This window comes from Cicer arietinum, chromosome 4, assembly GCF_000331145.2.
Source record: "Cicer arietinum cultivar CDC Frontier isolate Library 1 chromosome 4, Cicar.CDCFrontier_v2.0, whole genome shotgun sequence".
Taxonomy (NCBI): domain Eukaryota; kingdom Viridiplantae; phylum Streptophyta; class Magnoliopsida; order Fabales; family Fabaceae; genus Cicer; species Cicer arietinum.
This window is the reverse complement of record NC_021163.2, coordinates 10312029-10334805: the sequence shown is the minus strand read 5'-3', so window position 1 is coordinate 10334805 and position 22777 is coordinate 10312029. Positions and strand designations below refer to the sequence as shown.

At 31.5% G+C, this 22777-nt stretch overlaps 4 protein-coding genes across 4 annotated transcripts in view; 2 read left to right on the top strand and 2 right to left on the bottom strand.

The window, feature by feature from the left end:
• Positions 1-303: 303 nt before the first annotated feature.
• On the top strand, positions 304-2013 carry LOC101508655 (LOB domain-containing protein 1-like). The gene is made up of 2 exons (XM_004496275.4): positions 304-758; positions 1460-2013. Exons 1-2 carry the CDS (start codon positions 399-401, stop codon positions 1793-1795), a joined length of 696 nt encoding a protein of 231 aa, XP_004496332.1. The 5' UTR covers positions 304-398; the 3' UTR covers positions 1796-2013.
• A 6368-nt stretch (positions 2014-8381) lies between these two features.
• LOC101508341 (ATP synthase subunit d, mitochondrial) lies at positions 8382-10818 on the top strand. The gene is made up of 5 exons (XM_004496274.4): positions 8382-8621; positions 9054-9135; positions 10126-10190; positions 10292-10378; positions 10455-10818. Exons 1-5 carry the CDS (start codon positions 8451-8453, stop codon positions 10554-10556), a joined length of 507 nt encoding a protein of 168 aa, XP_004496331.1. The 5' UTR covers positions 8382-8450; the 3' UTR covers positions 10557-10818.
• Positions 10819-14851: 4033 nt separating this feature from the next.
• Positions 14852-17296, bottom strand: LOC101508029 (DEAD-box ATP-dependent RNA helicase 35). Its single transcript, XM_004496273.4, has 2 exons — positions 17092-17296; positions 14852-16823 (listed from the first exon to the last, which is right to left on the bottom strand). Exon 2 carries the CDS (start codon positions 16810-16812, stop codon positions 15046-15048), a length of 1767 nt encoding a protein of 588 aa, XP_004496330.1. The 5' UTR covers positions 16813-16823; positions 17092-17296; the 3' UTR covers positions 14852-15045.
• A 1570-nt stretch (positions 17297-18866) lies between these two features.
• Positions 18867-22777, bottom strand: part of LOC101507700 (uncharacterized) — an 8286-nt gene continuing 4375 nt past the window's right edge. The window contains exons 4-8 of the mRNA XM_073367490.1: positions 22697-22777; positions 22496-22611; positions 22305-22383; positions 19822-20055; positions 18867-19411 (exon numbers count right to left, since the gene is read on the bottom strand). The exon at positions 22697-22777 is cut by the window's right edge and continues 7 nt beyond it. Coding sequence (XP_073223591.1) covers positions 19088-19411; positions 19822-20055; positions 22305-22383; positions 22496-22611; positions 22697-22777 — 834 coding nt within the window. The 3' untranslated portion in view covers positions 18867-19087. The remainder of the gene's footprint in view (positions 19412-19821; positions 20056-22304; positions 22384-22495; positions 22612-22696) is intronic.

Genomic DNA, 22777 nt, shown 5'->3' with positions numbered 1-22777 from the left:
TTTTTCACCAATACTTTAGTGACATAATTTTTCAACAAGAGTGTCGCATTTTCTTTATAAAAAAACAGCCAAAGTTAACTGTGTTGTAATTTTTAGAAAGTCCAACAGTTGTAACTCAATGTGGTTAACCATATTAGGCATAATTTTATTTATTTATTTATTTATATCTAAAGAGGATTTTGTGTAGTGCTTTATCAAAAATACATCGTCATCATTGCTTCTACAATACGTTGAGATGAAGTCACCAACTCTGACCCAACATGCTTCCTCTTTGGGTCTATATATATAGTCACACACCCTTTAGTTTCCATACCATGTTACAAAACACACAATAGAAGAAAAAAAACATCTAAATTCAATATTAACCTCTGTTTTCCTCTGTCTCTCAAAAAACACAAATGGAACAACTCAAAGTGAAAACAACAACTTCTCCACCTTATCTACCAATCCCAATCCATGTTCCCATTCACACCATGTTCTCAAACTCACCTCCATCTTCATCTTCTTCACCTCCTTCACAATCTCCAACACCTTTCCCTTCACCACCTTCTCAATCTTCACCTCCTAACTTGGCTACTCCTCAACCACCATCTCCTCCACCACCAATTGTTGTTAGCCCTTGTGCTGCTTGCAAGATCCTGCGTCGCAGGTGTGTTGAAAAGTGTGTCTTAGCACCTTATTTTCCTCCTACTGATCCACTCAAGTTCACCATTGCTCATAGAGTCTTTGGAGCTAGTAACATCATCAAGTTCTTGCAGGTAACTTACATTCATCATTCTTCAACAAAAAAGCATCACCATGTCTTTTTGTTCGGTGTATACTAGTTTTTTTTATATTTAATCTAATTCAATTCTACAAAATCATTCCTAATTATGACAATTTCTTTTACACTCATAGCATGACATTTTCTTGAAAGACAAAAAAAAAAATAGTTGAATTATCTATAAACATTTTGAGAGAAACAAAACAATGGATTTTGGTCAAAAGTGTGAGAAAAAGCTAACAAAAGCGGCATACCTAATTGATGGGTATGCATGATGTGTTGTTTTCTAACTTCCTAACACATCAAAGCTATTCATAATTATCTCTTCTTTACATATCTAGCAACAACCACTACCTTTTTTATCTTTTCAATGGAAAAAAAGAAATGGACAAGTCAAATAACATTTTGCATATTGCTTGTTTATCATTTCTTTTTCTCTTTAGTGCCCTTGGCTATAGTGTAACCACTATAACTTATCCCAAGTCAAAATTAATTAGGTGCCCACATTTTGGAATCTTTCTATTTTGTCTAATAATTTTAGTCAATGGGACATGAAGTACCAATTTTCCAAATCATCACTCCAATTGTAATTAAAAGTTTCAATTTTTAATATTAGTAGTTATTTTAGTATTTTCTCTTTCACCAGAATTTAAACTCCGATTAATTTCCTTTAACAAAATTATATTAATTTTTCAGGAACTACCAGAACCTCAAAGAGCTGATGCTGTGAGCAGCATGGTTTATGAAGCAAATGCTAGAATAAGGGACCCAGTTTATGGATGTGCAGGTGCAATATGTCAACTCCAAAAACAAGTTAGTGAACTACAAACACAATTGGCCAAAGCACAAGCTGAGTTAGTTAACATGCATTGTCAACAAGCAAATTTAGTGGCACTAATTTGCATGGAAATGAGTCAATCACAACAAGACCATAATAATATGATTATTCAGCCACAACCTAATGTTGATATGAGTTGCTTCTTAGAGGATAATAACAGTTTTGGGTCTGCTTGGGAGCCTCTTTGGACATGAAATTCATTTAATAATATGAATAATTATTAATATATATATATATATATATATGTATCTTAGTTATGTGACTTATATCTATTTAATTATTATAGAATATTAGTCTTTTTTTCTTCTATAGTAACTGTAAAACTTTCCAACTCTAAGTGGGGGAAGAGCTAATGAAAATCATACTGAGGGAATATTTCAATAATAAAGTCATATTTATTAGTTATATGGTAGATATGGGTCATGGTGTTTGCTACTTAATTAGTCACTTCATGAGCCTAACTTTTTGACAATGGAAAAAATTAAAAAGGAACAAAAGAAGAAAAACATAATTGATGGTGGTCTTCTCTAAACTAATGATTATATTAGAGATAAAAGGGTTATTAGAAGAAGAAAATTAGTACAAGAGATAGCTGTTTGAGTTTGAGTCAGCATAGTCTTGAAATAGATATCTACTATTTGGGACCACCTAATTTTTTTATTATTTCCTTTTTTATTTTTTTAATTCAGAAAATTATGTTTTTAAGCCTTTATTGTCAAACCGTGGACAATGTGAAAGTTCCTTCATTTTTTGACAAAAGAAAGTTCGTTCATTCATTATCATCTAATAACATCACAAAACTACAATTTTAGCTTTTTGTCTGCAATAACATGGCATTGCTACGCTCTTCTTTAATAAATCAAAAGTTTATATAAATTGAGTTTTATAAATTTATCAAAAATCGATGATTCATATATAATATACGAATACAAATATGTGTAAAGAATACAGCATTTAAATAATGAATTATCAATAAAAAATATGAGTATTTTTTTATATAATGTAACGTGAAAGAATTAAATTGTTTATTCAATTAGCAAAATAAGTTGAAAAAAATATTCAATATTGTAGTATTATTATATAGGAAAATGAGAAAAAGAAATTTACCTAAAATTGTATGAGATGTTGAATTTCATTAAAGACGAAAGATCCCTTTGATTTGATTACTGTGACATTCCATGTTGCCTAGTACCTTATACATGTCCTTTCTATGGACACCCCCCAAAATAAAACCAAAAGTTATCTTTTTGCCTCATTATTGAAGCTTATTTTGTCCTCAGCCCAAGATCGAAGTGGTAGTAGAACCCATTTAGTGAGCTGTATTCTTGATAAGAGCAAAGAAGTGTCGGTACAAATTACAATAATGGAGATAATCCATTTCCCTTTTGTACATCACTGATCTATTTAAATTTATTTAATAACATAAATAGTTTTTTGTAATCCAAATGATATTCATAATAAATTTCTATTTCTATGTCATCTATAAAATTTTGAACAATTTTACGATATCACTTCAAAGGGATTCTTAAGTTTAAGATGAATTGGAGATCCCATGCTACAATTTTACTTGATGCACATATAAGTGAGAACAGTTCTTTCGATTTGGAGGACTTTATATAAAAAATGATTAGGTTGATGGAACATTTCCATCATTTGGTTAAGTAAAACGCGCTTTGTTTTTAATCTTTTAATTTGCAACTTTAACCTTTTTTGTCATTCTTCTTCTCGTTGCCCAAAAAAACGCGTTGCAAAAACTCTTGCTACGTCGTCGTTTAAATCACCTTAATTATGTCATATCACGTGCAAGTTGTAACCTTCATCGATGCATGCCATTGGAGTGAAAAAAAGCATAGTAAAAGAAACAAAGTAATACCGTTTAATGCTTTATCTCATTAATTGTTTATATCTTACGCTAAAATGGAATATGTTGTTTTGACAACCATGTGCTGTGTTGAGAGAACTCTCATGTCTCATCTCATCACATAAAATCCATCAAACAAAGTGAAATTGATAGTCAAACCACCAAATTTATACATAGATCACCATCATGGCCTACTTTCCAAACATTTCTTACTATTTCGTCTATGTGTTCACCGTGTTAGCAAATTTATCTATACTATTTTTTTGACAAAAAATTTATACTTTTACAATATTAAAAATTTAGTGTTTAAATTGATCACTAATTCTATCACTCAAATTGCCACACAGACCAATCTTTAAAATTAATTATTGAATCTGTCTTTAAAAAATTAATCACTAAATTTATTGTTAAGTATTAGCGATATGTGATTTAACAACGGTTTTAAATTAATTTTTTACAAGTTTTAAATTGATTTTTAATGCGGTCACAAATTAATTTATGGATAGATTCATTTAAGAAAAATATTTTTTGTCGGTAGAGAAAAATGCTCGCTCCTAACAATTTTGGTACTTGTTACTTAAGTTAGCTTTAAATACACAAAAATATTTTTTATAATGATCAAATGAAACAAAACATCACCCAATCTTTTTTTTACGAATCGCTCAAATTTTCTCACTCACCACTTTTTCAATGCATCATTTTCTTTTATATGAAGACAAAAAACAACATTTTTTTTTATATTTTAAATGAGACAAGTGGTTAAATCGCACATCAAATAAATATATAATAAATATTTGATATATAAAAATAGTAATTCAATACTTTAATATCAAATAAATATATATTTGATATATAAAAATGGTAATTCAATACTTTACTGTTATGGGACTAGAGGTTATTCACGTAAAAAGAGTGAGATATGTTTAATCTTATTATTCAAAATGACCACTTTAATCCTTCATGTCAATTTCTAATTTGCGAACGACTTGTTAATAACTCCTCAATTACGTATAAAGGTTGTGCTTGGTATTTTGTGATATAGAATTCAAAGTCAAGACACAAATGACTTGAATTTGTCCACAAGAGTCCACTTTAGCATGTTTGAAGCAGACTTTTCAAAAGTGAATCGATGAACCCATGCCTTTAAACCATGTTTGTTAGATTCTACAATTTCATGATTACTTTCCAACTTATACTCACTAAACACATATTCATTCGTAACATTAACAAAAACGAATGTGAATGTATAGCATATGGATAGAATCAGAAATTTCTTCCTATACTAGTATTTCCACACGATTGTAATACTAATCAATAAATGTATATCCCTAGTTCAGCGAATGATCAACTCATCAAGTATAATTTATATTATGTATTCTCTTAGCTTGTATACATAGTTTGTGAAAAGGCGACAAGTGTACCCTGATTTTTAAATTGTTTTAAAAATCGGGTTGAATTATTGAGATTTTTATATCATGTTTTAATAAGGTGAATCGGATAATGACTAATAAGTTAATTAAAAATTTATTTAAAAAAATTGGAATCAACTTTGACCGTTTAATCCAGCTCGATCCAATTCTGAAAGACTTAGAATCAATTTAGGTTGAACCAACATACAGATTACTCGATTTTCGATACAATTTTTAAACTATACGATTTGTTTCTGAAAACACTAGTATATTCTACAACTAATTAATTAATTTGGTTAAGACTTAAAGAAACCAATTACGCAATTGATCACTACACTAATCCAAAATTCAAACGAATAGAAAATGAATTTTTTATAAGCTACTAGAAATGAATGAAAGCATAAATTTACCGTTTTATTAATTAGAAAAATCAGACATTGCTGGTCACATTTTTTTTCATCAAAAAATGATTAATTATCTCTAAGTTATTGATTATGATCATGACCGAGTACTAGTCTTGTTTTTTTTTCTTTCTTGTTCATTAATTATCTCTAACGATTATGGAGAGCTCTCGTGTGAAACCCTTGAATTTAGTAGAAAGATTAGTGCAGTTATGTTTAGCATTAGAAAATGATTATAATGATTATATCTGTGGAACTAAAATAAAGATGCAGCTCCCCTAAAGTGGCATATATTATAACCAAAATGGCCACAAAATTAATGTCGTGACTTAATTGATATATTTTGTGCACACATTGTTAGTTATATATCCACAATGTGTCACTATCTACCCCGTCAAATAAGTACAACTAGTAACAAAACTTGTTTGAGTTGGCATCTTAATATAATGGAGTCAAGAGCATTCTTAATTAATGATTCAACCATCTATCTAGTCTTAATTATATCGATTGATACAACTAATTGAGAACTATGTACATTGTGAGTAGAAAGCATCATATATGAAAGAACTACCGATTGATGATATAAGTCATGGTGAGGGAAAGTATGGAGAATTAATTCTAGACATAGTGTAAGAAACTAGAATCAATTGATGATATAAACGACTGTCTAAAAATTGTTATAACACATAAATTTCTTTTAACACACCATGAATCATAATTTTAATATACACATATTTTTTAAAGCAAATATTTAAATTACATCTTACAATAATATAACACAAGAGTATAAGAACAAAGAAAATAATTAAATACAAACTTAAAAAATATCTAATTGGTACAATTTGTAATTAAAACTAAAACTGTGTATATAGTCTTAATCTCCCTCTTTCTTTACAAAACTAAACAATGTGTAACCATTTAGAGACTCTTTAATTTCAATCAAAATAAACTAAATAATGTATAACTATTTAAAGACTCTTTAATTTCTCTTTAATTTCAATCAAACTCATCGAGAAGGGCGTAGAGATGGGGCAAAATTAGTTTAATGTCATGTCTTTTGACTAAGGCTTTTGTTTGGAACCTTGGAGTGGTGGAAAATAGAGGGATTTAGAGGAGGAGAAAATAGATAAATAAAGAAAAACAACTATATTTTTAAAAATAGTGATTTTGTAGATAATGGTAAAAAAATGTTTATGATTAATATAAACCTTACTCCAACACAATTATTGAATTCCCTAGACATATATAGGGGAGTTTTGTAATGTGAATAACTATGAAATGTGAAAGTTTCAAAATAGAGACGTCTATTGGAGATAAATATTTTATATATAATTGTGGATATGTACTTAAGATGTATTAGAATTATTATTTTTATTTTTTAAATATTAATTTATTTGATATTTCTCGGATACTTCACATGTACTCGCAAATACGTATTCTATGAAAATCAAAGAATAAAAAAAATATGATAATTTTTTTAGAACATCAATGGAGATGTACATAATTCACTTTAAGATATTATTATTACTTTTAAATTGAAAAAATTATCTCATAATGAATGAGACTTCAAAACTATATCTTTTATAGATGGGACAATTAAAAGTGCATTTAAATTGTTAGCTATAGAATAAAACTAATATTTATTTTAATTCTTTTTATTGATATTCTAACACATGAAAAATATATTATATAATTATATATTTATGAATAATGATTAATACATTTTTTTATAAGTATTCTACGTGTATATAATTTGTTTAATAAATTTTTTATTAACGTACCTAACTCGTATTATATCTAAATTTTAAAAAGTTGCCGTATTATGTATCCTAACACACCCGAACCTATACTATTCATACTTAATATGTGAATAAAAACAAAATACTCAAAACTCTCTCATCAAACCTCTTCAATTTCTTCCTTTCTATTTTGTTTCAAAGCCGTCATCTTCTCACTTCCATACTCGCATTCAAAGCCTAAGTCGCCATAGTCTTGTAGGTTTTGGAATTTGGCTTTTGGCCTACTTGACGGGTTTACTTGTTTGAAATATTTTTTTGGACAAATACTTGTTTGAATTTTGGAATAAATGAAATGGGGAAATCGTTCACTTATTTCCATCCATGGAATTTCTCAACGACAAAAAATGTCTCATCCGTGAAAACATATATTTCTAGACTATAAATCGTTTTGGTTTATTTTAACAGTGTTTTACATATCAGAGAAAATAACAGTTCCATTCGGTTTTACTATTATGGTTTGAACATAAACATTAACAGTTTAGTTCAATTTTATTGAACCCTTGTGGCATATCAACTTAACATATATGGCATATTTAAAGAAGTTTTATGAATTAAATCTTTATATTAAAACTTATTTAAGTGGTACATGATTATTTAAAAAAAAATTCCTTCTAATTTTAATTATATATTATATAGTTATGTGATCAATATTTAACCATATCACTCCTTCTCTCATAGTAAATTTAAATTTCAAAATAACCATACATTAATGGTTAAGATTAGAAAAAAAATTTATTTGACTTTTTTAAGTGATCATGATCTCACTTAAATAACTTCTTACTAACGAGCATTATGATTGTATGATCAAGATTTAACCATCGTATGTAAAACTTATCTCATTTGATATGCTCCTTATATCTATATACATAATAAGAATTTTGAGTTTGAAATTTAGATTTATCTTCATAAATATAAATTCAGAATATAAAAATACTTTAATTAAAATAAAAATATATGTACCTTTCGTATAAATTAATTTTATATTAACAGTAAACTATGACAATTGATTTTGATATATTGTGGAATTTTTTTAAGATTGTTCAATGAATGATTGTGATTAATTGTCTACTTAAAATAATTTTACACTTGACAATGCATATCTATTAATCTCATAAAATATTTGATTAATATAAAATAATCAAATATTCGATTGAAACTTAAAGAGAAAGGAGATAATTACATTTCCAGTTTTCTTATCCAAATCAACCCCCTTCCAATTACAAGGCCTACGCCTAATGATGACATGTTATAGACCGGCCCATAAAGAACCCGGCCCAGCCCAGTAAGCGTGTTATTGGTAGTGATAGTGGCAGTATGAATGCAAGTGCAGAGAACAGCAACAAGAATCAGAATCGCGTCTGAGAGAAGAGAAAGCGAAAATGAGCGGAACGACGAAAAAAGTGGCGGATGTAGCATTCAAAGCCGGTCGGAGCATTGATTGGGAAGGGATGGCTAAGCTTCTTGTATCCGATGAAGCTCGCCGTGAATTCTCCAATCTTCGTCGCGCTTTTGACGATGTTAATTCACAACTCCAAACAAAGTTCAGCCAGGTAAATAGATTCCTTCACAGATCTCTCTAATTTCATTCTCGTTATTGTGTCTTCATTGGGTTTTTGTATTTAGGATCCCGATTTCCCTCCGTTTTATTCTTAGATGATAGATCGATTGGCTTTTAGGTCAAATTTTGAAAACTGATTACAGATATGGATCAGTTTATGTCGTATTCTGTTTATCTCCATCATCAATTTCGAATTGGTTGATAATAACATGTTTTGATACATATGCTTTTAACAATTTATGGAGATTTGAGATGTTTTGTTTTTATTTTCCTCTTTCTCGAAAGCTCTTTTGTATTATCTGTTTAAACGCACTACGCTAATCCAAAGATAGTTCGCAATGATAGTGCACGTCCACTTGTCTCCTTTTTGAATATATATGTACCTTTGCTTATCATTTCTAATTAATTTTTTCATATTTTGCAGGAGCCTGAGCCCATTGACTGGGATTATTATAGAAAAGGAATTGGCACACGTTTGGTGGATATGTACAAGGAGCATTATGAGAGTATGTTTTTGAACTCTATGGTGAATGCCCCTTACATATATTTTAGATTTCTTGATGGTATGGGATAGTTAGCTTGACTCATTGTTGATGCCAATAACATGATTGAATTAAAGGTTGGTAAAATTGATTCTTGTCATGCACATCCTCTTCTTCGTGAGCTGAGAGTCGTACATCCTTTTTGTCGAATCCCTTTAGTTTGGTTTGGTGTGATAGTCAGTGAGTATGTCATCGCTTTGTTTCAATTGAAGATTTTGGCTTTTTTAAAAAAAAAATCTCTTACTGGAAATAAATTTGTAATAGGTGAAAAGGTGTAGAAGGATATTGCTAAAGTCAACTGGGTCTGGTTCCTGTAGCCAATTGTACTATATTCTTTTGATAGGGAATATTATAAAATGTGGGAAAATGAAGCTAGATAGTCTCAAGGCCTCCCACAAAATTCATATTTCATAACTTGACATTCTTTCATTGTGTTTGCCATGTTAAAAAACGTTTGAATTTTACATAGAATATATGAAGTGCAAAATTTACTGTTGGGATTTTGGTACTGTTTTGTTGTTATTAACTTATTCAATCATACTTACGAAAAGAAACTGGTCATGACCATGACAACATCTTCCTATCTCCTTTTTGATTCAAAATATACCTGTATCTCTCTGACTTATTCACTTGAGATTAGAATTTGGAAATTGTATGTTATTTCTTGTGAGCTCACTGATATATTTCATTTTCTGCAATGCAAATCCAAAGTACTGCTCAACCTAATGCTTTGGTTTCCTATTATCACTGGTTAATGTAGAATTAATCATACATTTGAATTCCTGTTTGGAAGTTGATTGTTTATTATTTAAATCTATGCTTGAAATCACTATGTATTTGTGTGTGTAGAACATATAACAGTGAGATTTCTGAGACTTGATACTCACCCTAAACCATTCAAATTTTACATCCTATTAAATCAACTTTTGAAGTTGTGTTGTGTTTCTTTTGCAGGCATTGAGATCCCCAAGTTTGTTGACACAGTAACTCCTCAATATAAGCCCAAATTTGAGGCACTGGTAAGAACTTTTGTCTATATTTAATCCTTATTTTGTCCAAATTCTCTCAATCAAATTACACTTAATTAAGTGCTGAATATATGTATGTTTTCTGGTTGAAGTTGATCGAGCTTAAAGAAGCAGAAGAGAAATCTCTGAAGGAGTCTGAGCGTTTGGAAAAGGAAATTGCTGATGTACAAGAGTTAAAGGTAATCGAAATCACAACAGGGTTTTTTCAGTTTTATAAAATTGAAAAATCACTCATACCCTTGTTTATTTTTACAGAAAAAACTTAGTACCATGACTGCGGATGAGTACTTTGCCAAGCATCCTGAACTGAAGCAGAAATTTGATGATGAGATTAGGAATGATAACTGGGGTTATTGATTTCCAGAACTTCAAGGTGTAGCAAGACATCCGAAGTTGATGTTTTCCTTGCTGGTTTAATAAATAATAACTACATTATTTTTTTGTAACTTGGTTCCTCTTTCAGTTTAAAAGGTTTTTCACATTTCCATTTTCTATGTTTAATTTTATGGTGTTGCAATTGTCGTTTAAAAACTGTTGTCTATGGTTTCAGTTCAGACACCCATTTTCAGGAAAATGTTTTGCGATTTTGTTAATAAATTATGTTTATCTGGTAAATAAATATTTGTTTTGATTCCGTATAATGATGAGCCTAATAATAATTAAAATATTGTCATAGGTCACACATTACAGTGCCCTGTGTTTGACTTCGAATTACATTAAACTCGTGTAAGATGGTTTTAGGAATAAAACATGTAACATTTTATTATGTACTTACTTACTAATTGTATTATCGACTTAAACAAATTGACTCTCATGTGGTGGTATGTTTCGGCTGTGTTGTTATTGATTGTTCCTCCTGCTCATGCGCTAAGTTTTGATCCTACGCTTTCATACGTACGTTCACTTTATTTTGTCTCCTGCACTCATTTATTTTTTTTCAATCTTTTTTCTAATGAAGATGCTGGAACAAGTATCGCATCATGTATCACAGGTCCTGAAACATTAACGTTTTTTGCAGAACAATATCTAAGTAGTGAGGAGAATAATCTAGATGTGACAGTTAATTCAATGTCAAACTACCATCAGTAATGACAATTATTTTGAAACTTAAATTATGTTTTCTGAAGATGTGTAAAAATAGCTTCTTTGCCTATAAACAAAGGTTCTTCACATAAGGCTTTGTCTAACATTTGGTGCAACGCTCGAAGGCTTTAGAGTTGGAGAAACTGGAGTTAAGTCATTTCTTTAGGATGATAACGATGATATTAATACAATCTTAACTGGAATTCCTTGGAAATCGATTATATTAATACAATAAGATTCCTTGGAAATCTTATTAATACAATCTTAACTTTAATTATTTTCACAATATGGGGATTTGGGCCCAATTATGCGGTCTACCACCCCATTACAGAACTAACCAAACTAGTTGAAAAAAAAATAAAAGCAAACCAAATTGGAAGGAAGGTTCTTGCTTGGGTAAGGTGCTTAAAACTGAACTTTGTAAAACAAAAATAAAATTATTATCAGTCAAAGCGGGATTTGACACCACCACACCTTTAAAAGAGGAAATTAACATAACTAAGGTGGCCTCATTTGGATAAATTCTAGATATGAAAAACTATCCCCAATTTTATTTAAAATGTGGTTTTATTGGTTACAATGAAATGGATTGCAAAAAACTTTCTAAATGAACTTAGGGAGACATTGGCAGTGTAATATAGTTCGGGTCTTTGGCTCAGACCAAATCAAACAGGTAGAATAATAATGAGAGAAGATAGCAGCGAGACAAATAATAATAAACCATATAATAAAAATAACCAAAACTTATCTGCTAGGATCTTGGATAGATTCTCCAAAAAATCTACCAAACCAAATTCTATTCATGGTATCTCAAATAAGGGTTTCTTCTTCTACCCCTATGTCATCAAATACATATTCGGATTCAGATATATAAAATACATCTTTAGATTGACTAATCCGAATAAAATTTGGAGCCTTTTGAAAAGATTTTGAGGAGAAACGAAGCTTTGATCCCAAATAGAGAAAAATCTTCCAATAGTTTTGGCTCAATGCCAGAAATAATGGTATCCCAAAAACCCAACCACATCTATACAAACTCAAAAATAAACAAACTGAAAGTTCAGCCTTGAGATAATGACAGAAAGTAATTGCTTTGGTTTGGAAAAATGCTTTATACTCAACCAAAATTTCTATTACATCTGTTTTAAAAAAAATGGTTTAAACTGAACGGCTGAACCATGCAAAAGCAACATAGAGCCATTAAAACAGCATCTTCCATTCAGCTATTGCCAAAAGTTAGTTCGGTTTCATTGGAAAAAAAATTAATTTGTACTGTTGCAACTAGACAAGACTACAACATGAATCATCCAGGTGAAAATCAATCTAAAACTCTGATCCAAACAATCTTTATTACTACTACAATTCAATCATAATTAAATTTAAAGGTTAGAGATATTGTACATAGCCTAGTACTGTTCAAAGAAAATCTGGTACATACCCTAAACACCAGTACAAATGACAGGAAGGAAGGTCATTAGATTTTATGGTACAGTTAAAAATCTGCAGATATAAGCTAGCAACAAAAAGAAAAATCAGTACACAAGGTATCAACGCCTTTCAAATTAAACTATGTCTTTTTATTTCCAACTCCTGTCTGCCAAGAAAATATGCTTAATGTTTTCTCCAAAAACTTCGATTGTCTGTGCTAAACAAGAATATTTATTAACAACTTTGAATTGTATAATATATATAATTCTATGAGGATCCTATTTGTACAGAAATATCAATCATATTTTTTCATGTAAAATGTCTGATATTATTATAAAATTTTATTTGCATTTGAAGAACCGGTAATTTTTATATTTTTTACTAAGATTGACAGAACTGATAAATCTTCAGTTATATTGATATACTTTGATATAATATATTATTCTTAGGTGGATTGAGTGAGTAGTTCAATTGGTTTAAGCTAAAGGTTAAAGAAGTGGAGAATCTAAATTCAATTCCAAGTGAAAGAAAAAACACTGGCATAAGTATAAGTGGGTAGTTAAACGTATTGTTTTTCTCTTTCTTGCAAACATCTCTCATAATATATAAGCATTTTCTGTTACAGTTTTATCTCATCTTTGACGACCATGCGATTGGTTATTGAATACTCTCTACGAAAATTACATACACAATTTAACACCCGTGAGTTAACGATTTGTTCAAGTTCAACACTAAGAGAAAGCCAGATGTAATTGCTGTAGTAAACGTTTGGAATCACGACAGAAACACTATAGACATTCGTCTAGAGTGAAGCTACAAATTGTAACTTAAGAAATTTCAATTTAAATATGCATTGAAACGCAATATTTAGTGTTAACGCCAATTCAAACATACCAGTACTTCGGAAAAATTACATCTGACATAAATAACAATTACAAAAACTCGACCAGTTGAGAACATAGAAGTAGATGACGTTTGGGTATTGTATTTTATGTTGTCAATAGTAGACTGGCAAAAATGAAAAAACCATACAGCAGCATAACTTGAATTGCCTATGATGCAACCAACCTGAGTCCATTCATGCACAACACACAAGAATCAGTAAAATCAGCTTTACAACATCATATCAATATTAGCCATATTTTGCTGTAGGCTTACTCACCGGTGCTCCAATATGAGAACCAACAAAAAGATCAAAAATACCACTTACTGTCAAATGAATGAGATAAACAAACCAACCACTTGCAAACCAATACTTAGCTCCATAACCCCAACCAAATTGTCTGTAACTTAGGTACCTTTTGCTTGAGTATATGATATTTGACAGTCAACATGAATGTCTTATTTATTAAAAGTAAACTCTATATCAACTAATTCGTATAATCATGAAGACCACTCAATCAATCACATACACACAAAAAAGCTTTATACTCTGCAAAAATTTCTATTACATCTATATTAAAAAAATGGTGGAAACTGTACTGCTGCACCATGCAAAATCAACAAAAACCTAATAAAACAGCATCTTCAATATACAAGAGGCATCTTCATTAGATATACAGCCACTGAACCATGCAAAACCAACAAAAACCTAATAAAACAGCATCTTCAATATACAAGAGGCATCTTCATTAGATATACAGCCAAGTCAACACTAAAAATAGTATACATCTAAAATATTCAAAAGGCATGGTCACACTCTAGCACACTCGGATAAAATCCCACAAGCCAAGAATCCTAACTATACTCTTCCATGTAATTGCCAAAGATAATATTCGACGTCTGGAAGGGATAAAAGCAAGGATGCTTGCAAAAAAAGTCAGCTATTGACAGTTGAGAAAAAAGCAACAAGACACACAGCTCCAACAAGGCCTATAGGTACAAGTCCCTGTAAAGTTATACAGTTATACCATTAGTTTCATTTTATTGTAAAAAAAATGAATTTGTACTCATGCAACAATACAACACATCCAATAACAATATTAACATTCTAGATTAAAAAAACTACCACAGCATAAGGCACCAGGTCCAAACAAATCATTTGACAAAGTGAATAATCCAGGAGAAAATCAATCTAAAACTCAGTCCAAACAAACTATAATACATACTACAATTCAATCATATTCTATCAAAAGCAACAGTACAGGTAATGAAATTCATTATACTTAATGATTGTACAAAAATTAAAGGTTGCAGATATATTGTACATAGCCTAAACACCAGTACAAATGTCAAAAACGAAGGTCATCAGATTTCATGGTATACAATTAAAAATCTGCAGATATAAACTAGCAGCATTAAAAGAAAACTTCAGTACACAAGAGATCAACTCCTTTCAAATTTCCCCTCTGTATCCTCCAGAACCAAAATAATCCTTTCTATTGTTTGCAATTGTCACACTCTTTTGATGTTCTAATTTGGGACAATCACTGATACGATGACCAAGCCCGCCACAAAACGCACATCCCCTGACACCACTAATGCCTGTGATTTCTTCATTATCTTCCATTGGATCATTCAGCTCAGCCAAAACTGGAGGGATCCTTTGTTTTGCTTCTTGCAAGAGGTGTTTCAAATCAAGCAATGTTGTCTCACTTTGGTTCTTGTTTATAAACGTTGTCGCGATACCAGTTTTGCCACATCTTCCCGTCCGTCCAATCCTATGGACATAATTTTCAATTTCAGCCGGCATGTCATAGTTGATGACATGCTGAATATCGGGAAAATCCAAACCTTTGGATGCAACGTCGGTTGCAACCAACACATCTTTCTTTCCAGCTTTAAAAGATGAAATGGCATACTCTCTCTCTTCCTGATCCTTGCCACCATGAATAGCTACAGCTTCCACTCCTTTCAAGAGAAGATACTCGTGAATGTCATCCACATCAGCCTTGTTCTCGCAAAATATCAGAACAGGAGGTGGAGTTTTCTGTAGGCACTCGAGGAGGTAAACTATTTTCGCTTCTTGCTTGACATACTCTACCTCCTGAATAACGTCAAGATTTGCCGCACCAGCACGTCCCACATTGACAATAATAGGTTTCACCAAAGCACTTCTAGCAAAGTTCTGAATTTTTGTCGGCATAGTAGCAGAAAATAACAGAGTCTGCCTCTGAGCTTTGAAGTGATCAAAAACTTCTCTAATATCATCTTCAAATCCTAAATCTACCAATCGATCAGCCTCGTCTAATGTTAAATATCTGCAGTTATCAAGATTCATTTTCTTCTTGGCCAACATATCCTTCAACCTCCCAGGAGTCGCAACAACTAAATGAACCCCCCTTTTCACAATGTCAAGCTGCGATCTCATATCCACTCCACCAATACAAAGCAAAGGCCTAAGCTCTGGATAACCAGCTTCCTTCAAAGGTAACAAGAATTGTTCAATGACTTCATAAGTTTGCCTAGCAAGTTCCCTCGATGGACAAATAATCAAACCAAATGGACCTTCCCCGGGAACTATAGGCATCATAATCTCCTCCTGCAACGCCATCATGATCATCGGAAGCACAAAGACCAAAGTTTTTCCAGATCCTGTGAAAGCAATACCAATCATATCACGCCCTGATAAGATAACAGGAAGACCTTGCACCTGAATAGGTGTTGGCTGCACAATCCCCTTGGTTTTCAACATGTTCAAAATCGGTTCTGGAAACCTCATATCCTTAAAATTCTTAATCGGGGGTGGAATATCTTCGCCATTAACAATAATATGCCACTGTTTCTGAATCAAATCGCAATCTTTTTTAGACATCCTTCTTATATGCAAAGGAGGTTTCCACCCAGTAGGCAAAGGTTCAGTATAAGTAATCCCCTTAGCTAACTCGCGAACTGACATAAGGGTTTTTTTATCAGACAAATTCTCAATCATTTCCTTCTCTTGTTGAACAATCTGTTCCGTGACACTGATCTCAGGTTGTTCTCGTTTCAACTGCGATGCTTTAACAAGAAGACTGGGTTTAGTTTCAACCACTGGTAGTTTTTCGGACTCATCATCCGTTACGGCGGAGGCTTTCCCTTTGCGTTGGAGAATCTTTTGAGCTTCTATGGCACGACGCTTGGCCACAGGCACATACTCTACATAATCATCTTCTTCTTCCATTTTTGTTACCACTGAGTTCAAAAAAACAGTTTTTATTTTTTAATTCACTTTGAATTTCAAGGAAAAATTAAAAGTAATTAATTAGAATCGCAAGTGGTGAAATAGTAAGCAACGTAAAAAGGAAAATCTGATGCGGAGTGGAGATCTGCTGCGACACATCTTCCGCAAATCACACCCTTTTCGCAGGGTGGCTATTGAGGCGGCAAGTCGCGGCGGAATCGCATCCTCGCGCTCGCAAGAAGGAAAATTAGAAATAAAAAGGAAAAAAAAGTGGAAAACCTGAAGGAAATTATCAGTGTTTGCGGCAGACGACGAGCAACTCCGGCGGCGTTGAGTTGAGTGCGACGAGCAACTTGTTTATGAATTAGATTTGATGGAGGTGCTGAGTTTTGGGGTTTTAGGGTTTTATACTTATCAGATGAATAGGTATCATACTCCCTCCATCACCAGAGCAAACAAAATACTATGAACAAAAGAAAAACACACATGTGTGTATACTCAATTGCAATTTTCGTTTTTTAAAATCAAATTTTATTTTATTTTTAAGTTCCACATGTATTTTTTTACTTAACTTTGATGGATTAAGTATTTTATTTTTTTTATAAAATTTTAACCCAACCTTTTATTTTAATCTTTTTTTTAAATAAAAATATAACTTTTAATCAATACAAAATTATCATATAGTAGTTTTGTCTACTTTAAATCAATATATATATTTTTGAATGTATTTTTTAAACATGAGTTTGACGATATAAGAATTTTCTCTTCATTTGTCACGCTTCATTTGGAATTCAAGTCTAATGTTGTTATTCACATCATCCATCCATATATTTGTCATATACTAATAACATATTTTTTCACGCTTCATTTGGAATTCAAGTCTAATGTTGTTATTCACTCATGTGTCCATCCAAACTAGGTTGTCTATCTATTTACGCCTAAAAATTTAGATTCCCTAATGTTGAATTCCTACTTTTTGGTGATTTTAGACAAAAAGAAGAGAGATGAAGGAAAAATATGAAAACATAATGGAGAAAAAAGACAACAGATAAATAAATAAGATAAGAGAGATTGAGATAAAATTAGGGTAATTTTATCTCCTTAAAGGTAGAAAATCTTTATCCACTTAACGATCTAGCTAAGTATCTAAATATTGACTTACTCAGTTCGTCTCACAATGAGTATCATTTTAACACAATTATTTCGAAATGAATGTCATTCATAATTTTTAATGTAATTTTAATTATTATTTTTTTATATTATCTTTCAGTTATTACTATATATACAATTTTTAAAATATTATTATATTTTGTATTGATAATAGTGAAAAATATATAAATAATTAAGATGAGTAATTTGATAAAATTGTTTATCTTTTTAATCTAATTATCATATTTTGTAATATATGCAAAAACCTTTTTATAAGACTAGAAAAGTATTTTGATAAATAGATAGATAAGTTTCTAGGTGGATCGGATGGGTGAAAAGATGATTCAAAATTGATATCTTAGGGAAATGGTTAATAAAGGATTACATCTCAACATTCTTGAAAATTGAATGATGCATGAGGAACCCTTTTCTTGTTTGCCATAAGGCAAAATCACTTTTTTCTTTTATAATAGATAACATTTGAGGAAGCAAGCAATCATTTAACGCATCCAAGAAAGAAAGAAAAACAAGTTATGTTGTGTGAGAAAAATATGCTCTCATTCCATACACTCATCTAATTATTGTCGTGTGAGAAAAAACAGGTGGGGTCTGTTTTTTATTTATTACAAATAACTCAAATTCATAGAATGGAATCGGATACAAGACTAGAGATTGAGCCAACGGATGATAAACCTCAATCCAAACTTAGTGTCAACCATAATGTATATTTTATACTCACTTCAGATGGAAATATTGATTTATTTATTTTTTACAATGAAAATATAGACATTATTAAACCATGGTTTCAAACAAACTCAAAGTGGAATGACAATTAAATGAACCAAGAAACAAAATGATGAAAGCTGAAAGATACAAAACATTAATAAAATCTGTACATGATCAGATGAAGAAAATAAATTGAACCTTTTTAGTTTGCAAAGTAGAACATTAAATATTTTCTTTGAAAACAAAAACTTGCTGCTACAAATGGCAGACTCAGAAAGTAGAAAATGAAACAAAAGGAAACAAAATGTATATTTCAGAGCAGCATCAATGGCCTCACTGATAGAAACTCAAAAATTCCATGAGACATTAGGTTGCTCACTGTGTCAGTGTGTCACATTCATTACTCTAAATTTCCAGCCTTAGCCTCATCATTTTTATTCATGGCCTTCCTTGCTAACTCATAACCTGCAAAGTTCATGGCACCTAAAGGAGCAATCCAGAAGAACCTAGGAACTGCTCCTTTGAATAAGCCGAGGGGTCCCTCTTGGCGGAGTATAGAAAACGCTACCAAGGTCATTGACACAGACTGACCCTGCGCAGTCATCATTCTAGTTTTCATCACATCAAACGGCGTCGTAACAACAGCCGCCAAACCACCGGATAAAGCTCCAACTGCAATTGTTTCCCAGGCCTCAAGTTCCCGCCCTAGTAGTTTTTGGACACCCTGTAGCATTCATGATAATATACCATTTCATCATTAGAAAATATAAATTGAGATTTCTTAGAGGAAGTATGCAATGAGCATTTTAGAGAATGGTTATTTTTTTGTCTTAACCCTCTGATTCTCCGGAGAAAAGAGTCCTGGTAAATCGATGTTCGACAAAGAGATAAATATAGTTTAGCCAATTCAGTCAAAGTTTGAACTTAGGTCCTCCCGATCGATATGTCCTTAACTGGAACTCATTATGTTGCACGTCTAGTTCTATGTATTATCTTGCTTACTCAAAGTTAACCTTTATTTGGATGAATATACACATTCATTGAATTTCAAACAATTTATAATGCATAAATCTCAGAAAAATCCATAGACAGACTCGAAACCAAGAAGCACACTGGATCATGAAATTTACACACCTTTTTAGATTCAGCATAAAGCCCCATGCCAGCAACATAAAATGGAACCTCTCGACAAAGGGTGGCTCCGGTTCCACGAAAAAACCCTTTAAGACCATCTTGCTGCCAAGTACCAACCAAAGCCTCGCCCACATTGTCAAAAAGACCAGCCTGCAATCTCTGCTTTAACACCTCGCAAGGGATTCGCACAGCTGTTCCCAAAAATGTGCTACAGAATGATGCTATAGATTGTACCTACAAAAATGCTATTCCGTGAGACTTCAAACATATATAAATGCATCATTTGATAGGTTTCAATTGGATTTTATTCATGCTGTCCTTATTTAAGTGGGCCTTCCTCAGATCACAATGCACTTCATCATGAAATGTATTACTAGTATATCAAAACTAATGTTTTATGGAAATGTAGTATGTGACACCCACTACCCCACACATATAGTACTTAATAAATATGCATAAACAATGATACATGTATACTTAACTAAAATATTTTTCAATGGATGTGAATACCACATTTAAACAATCGTCACTTAATGTGGAAAATAAAATAAACATGCAAAAAAATCCAAAGTAAAACCCAAAAATTCCTGATGTCACATAACTCAGAGCTTTACCCTTATTATATCGAAGTCAATATCAACTAATTTTGTTGACACTAAAAAATATTATAAGTTGTTAGCCGAAAATAGTCAACAGCCAGACTCTTTCAAACAATATAATGAATCTAGCCAGAGGATCGTTTTACAAGTGAAATGAGTAAATCGTGACTATACAACCATATATGGATGATAGCAATTAAAAATTACTTAAAGGCCACATGATAACTTAAGAAAAGTCAAATGACTTCATGTTTTAATCTTGACCTTTCGAAATAATATTCCACTGTTAATATTTATTCCCCTCACTATCATAAAATAATAGCCCTCTTCTCTTATTTGATATATCTCCATCATTCACATAATGTATACTCATTTGAAGGGGGCTAAAAGTGCAAAAAAGTTCAAGTATTAATAAATGTAAATTTATATTTGAAAAATGTTAATATATCCGGTAAAATCACCTTAATTGAAAGCATTTGCATCATTTTAATACAGTTGTGCTATTTGAACAACTAAAATTTGACAACTTCTGCGACAACTTTTTTACCGGTTCAAATAAGTGGTGAATTACATTAAATAGATGTTAATGGATATACCAAGTGCCAAAGTTCATTTACCATCAACTTAACTTCATTAACTACGTGTAGTTGAACACCTAAAAAGTATGGTTAACCAAGTTCAAGTTTGTGGTTAATGAAGTTATGTTGGTGGTTAGTGAGATGCGACACATAGTCAATCTATCAACCATCTACTAAACGTAATTAACCACATATTTAAAATGCGTTAACCACTTCAAAAAAGTTGCAATGTCAAATTTTAGTAGTGCAAAAATAATTTATCTTCTAATAATGATTTTTTTTTTATTTGTGCCTCATGTTTATACAACTAACAACCATTAGATAAAATAAAAGGCTGAAATTAAATGATTCATTTAAAATATAAACCTCACTATAAAACTCCTCCTTCTTTCTCTCACAGGCTGATACCGTCCCTATGTCTTCTTTTTTTTTTCTTTCTTAAACGTCTCTCTGTCTACAGACTTTGGTCTCTCGTTTAAATGCTATATTGTCCTGTTAATTCCTTTTTTTTTAATAATAATTACCTATTTATAATTTAAAACAAAAAAAATAGGGATTGATTTTCATTAAAAAAAAAGTAGGTGTTGATCGATCTGAAGCAAAGAGGAACAAAAGATTCATTTTTTTTTACCAAGAAATGCTCTTTTGGGGAAGATTCAATGGTATAACCAATTTTAAGATGATCTGTTGGTTTCAAGATGGAACATGTTCTTTCTTGACGAAGCAGTGTGCAAGAAAGAAGGAGAGGATTTTACAAAGAGGTGCGTATTTTAAATGAATCATTTAATCTCAGCCCTTTATTTATTTTATGTAATGGTTCTTATTTGCCCCTCTCATCTCTCATAATAAAAATCACTCTTACTTGGTATGCCCTATATATATATATATAAAACATGAGGCACAAATTAATCTGTTCTGCATTAGCAAAACCTTTTTACTAAAGACAACGGAGCTTAGCAATTTAGTTTAAGTAGCGGCAGCCTTTCTCTTGCTTCTACTTATGGTAAGTGGAAAAGTAGGTAACTACCAAACTTGACATGAACTGAAAAGCTCAGAATATTTTAATGCAGCAGTTTAGCTATATTGTCAACCACTTTTCTCAATAATGCAACAACTTTAACTAATACATAATTATATAATGCAGAAAACCTGAAAGTATGGAACAAAAGGAAGGCACTGTGGAAATGAGGCAATTCATTTTATGTTCTCTGCATTCCAAACAATGTGCAAAGAAAAAGAAAGTGTGAAAGGAAAACATAATCAGCAGTAACCCAAAATATAACAGAAAATAGGATGTATAAATTACCTGTAGTTCAGGTAAGTTTGGAGCAACATTTATCAACACCAATTTACTCGCTTCAAATATCCCAGTTCGAAGGCCATGACTACATTTTCAAAAGCTAACATGAGATGGAAAGGAAAATGAAACTACGCGATGATTGAACAATTGAAGTACTAACAAATAGAGAAGAAAATAAGAGATATTTAATAAGCAACCTTGAAAACTGTCCAAGGATTGCAGGGATTGAACCCCTGTATAAACCACGTGTCCCGATCTCTGGCAGCTTAGCAATTATTTCAGGGAATGACATGGTTGAAGCTTGCACTCGAGTCTAACATAACACAACAAATAAGACAGTGATGGAATTGTGTGCACAAAGCACGATATCAGTAACTATAGAAATCATGGTAATATACCTTGATTGAATCAACTGGATGCAGTAATGCGCAAGACAGAGCACAAGAAAGGCCACCGGCCAATGCAGACCTTAAAACACT

Bases quoted from the DNA above. Each gene is read 5' to 3' on its own strand.
- LOC101508655 (XM_004496275.4), top strand. From the start codon at position 399: ATGGAACAACTCAAAGTGAAAACAACAACTTCTCCACCTTATCTACCA. The intron at 759-1,459 runs GTAACTTACATT...TTAATTTTTCAG, and splicing joins ACATCATCAAGTTCTTGCAG to GAACTACCAGAACCTCAAAG.
- LOC101508341 (XM_004496274.4), top strand. From the start codon at position 8,451: ATGAGCGGAACGACGAAAAAAGTGGCGGATGTAGCATTCAAAGCCGGT. The intron at 8,622-9,053 runs GTAAATAGATTC...CATATTTTGCAG, and splicing joins TCCAAACAAAGTTCAGCCAG to GAGCCTGAGCCCATTGACTG. The intron at 9,136-10,125 runs GTATGTTTTTGA...TTTCTTTTGCAG, and splicing joins GTACAAGGAGCATTATGAGA to GCATTGAGATCCCCAAGTTT.
- LOC101508029 (XM_004496273.4), bottom strand. From the start codon at position 16,812: ATGGAAGAAGAAGATGATTATGTAGAGTATGTGCCTGTGGCCAAGCGT.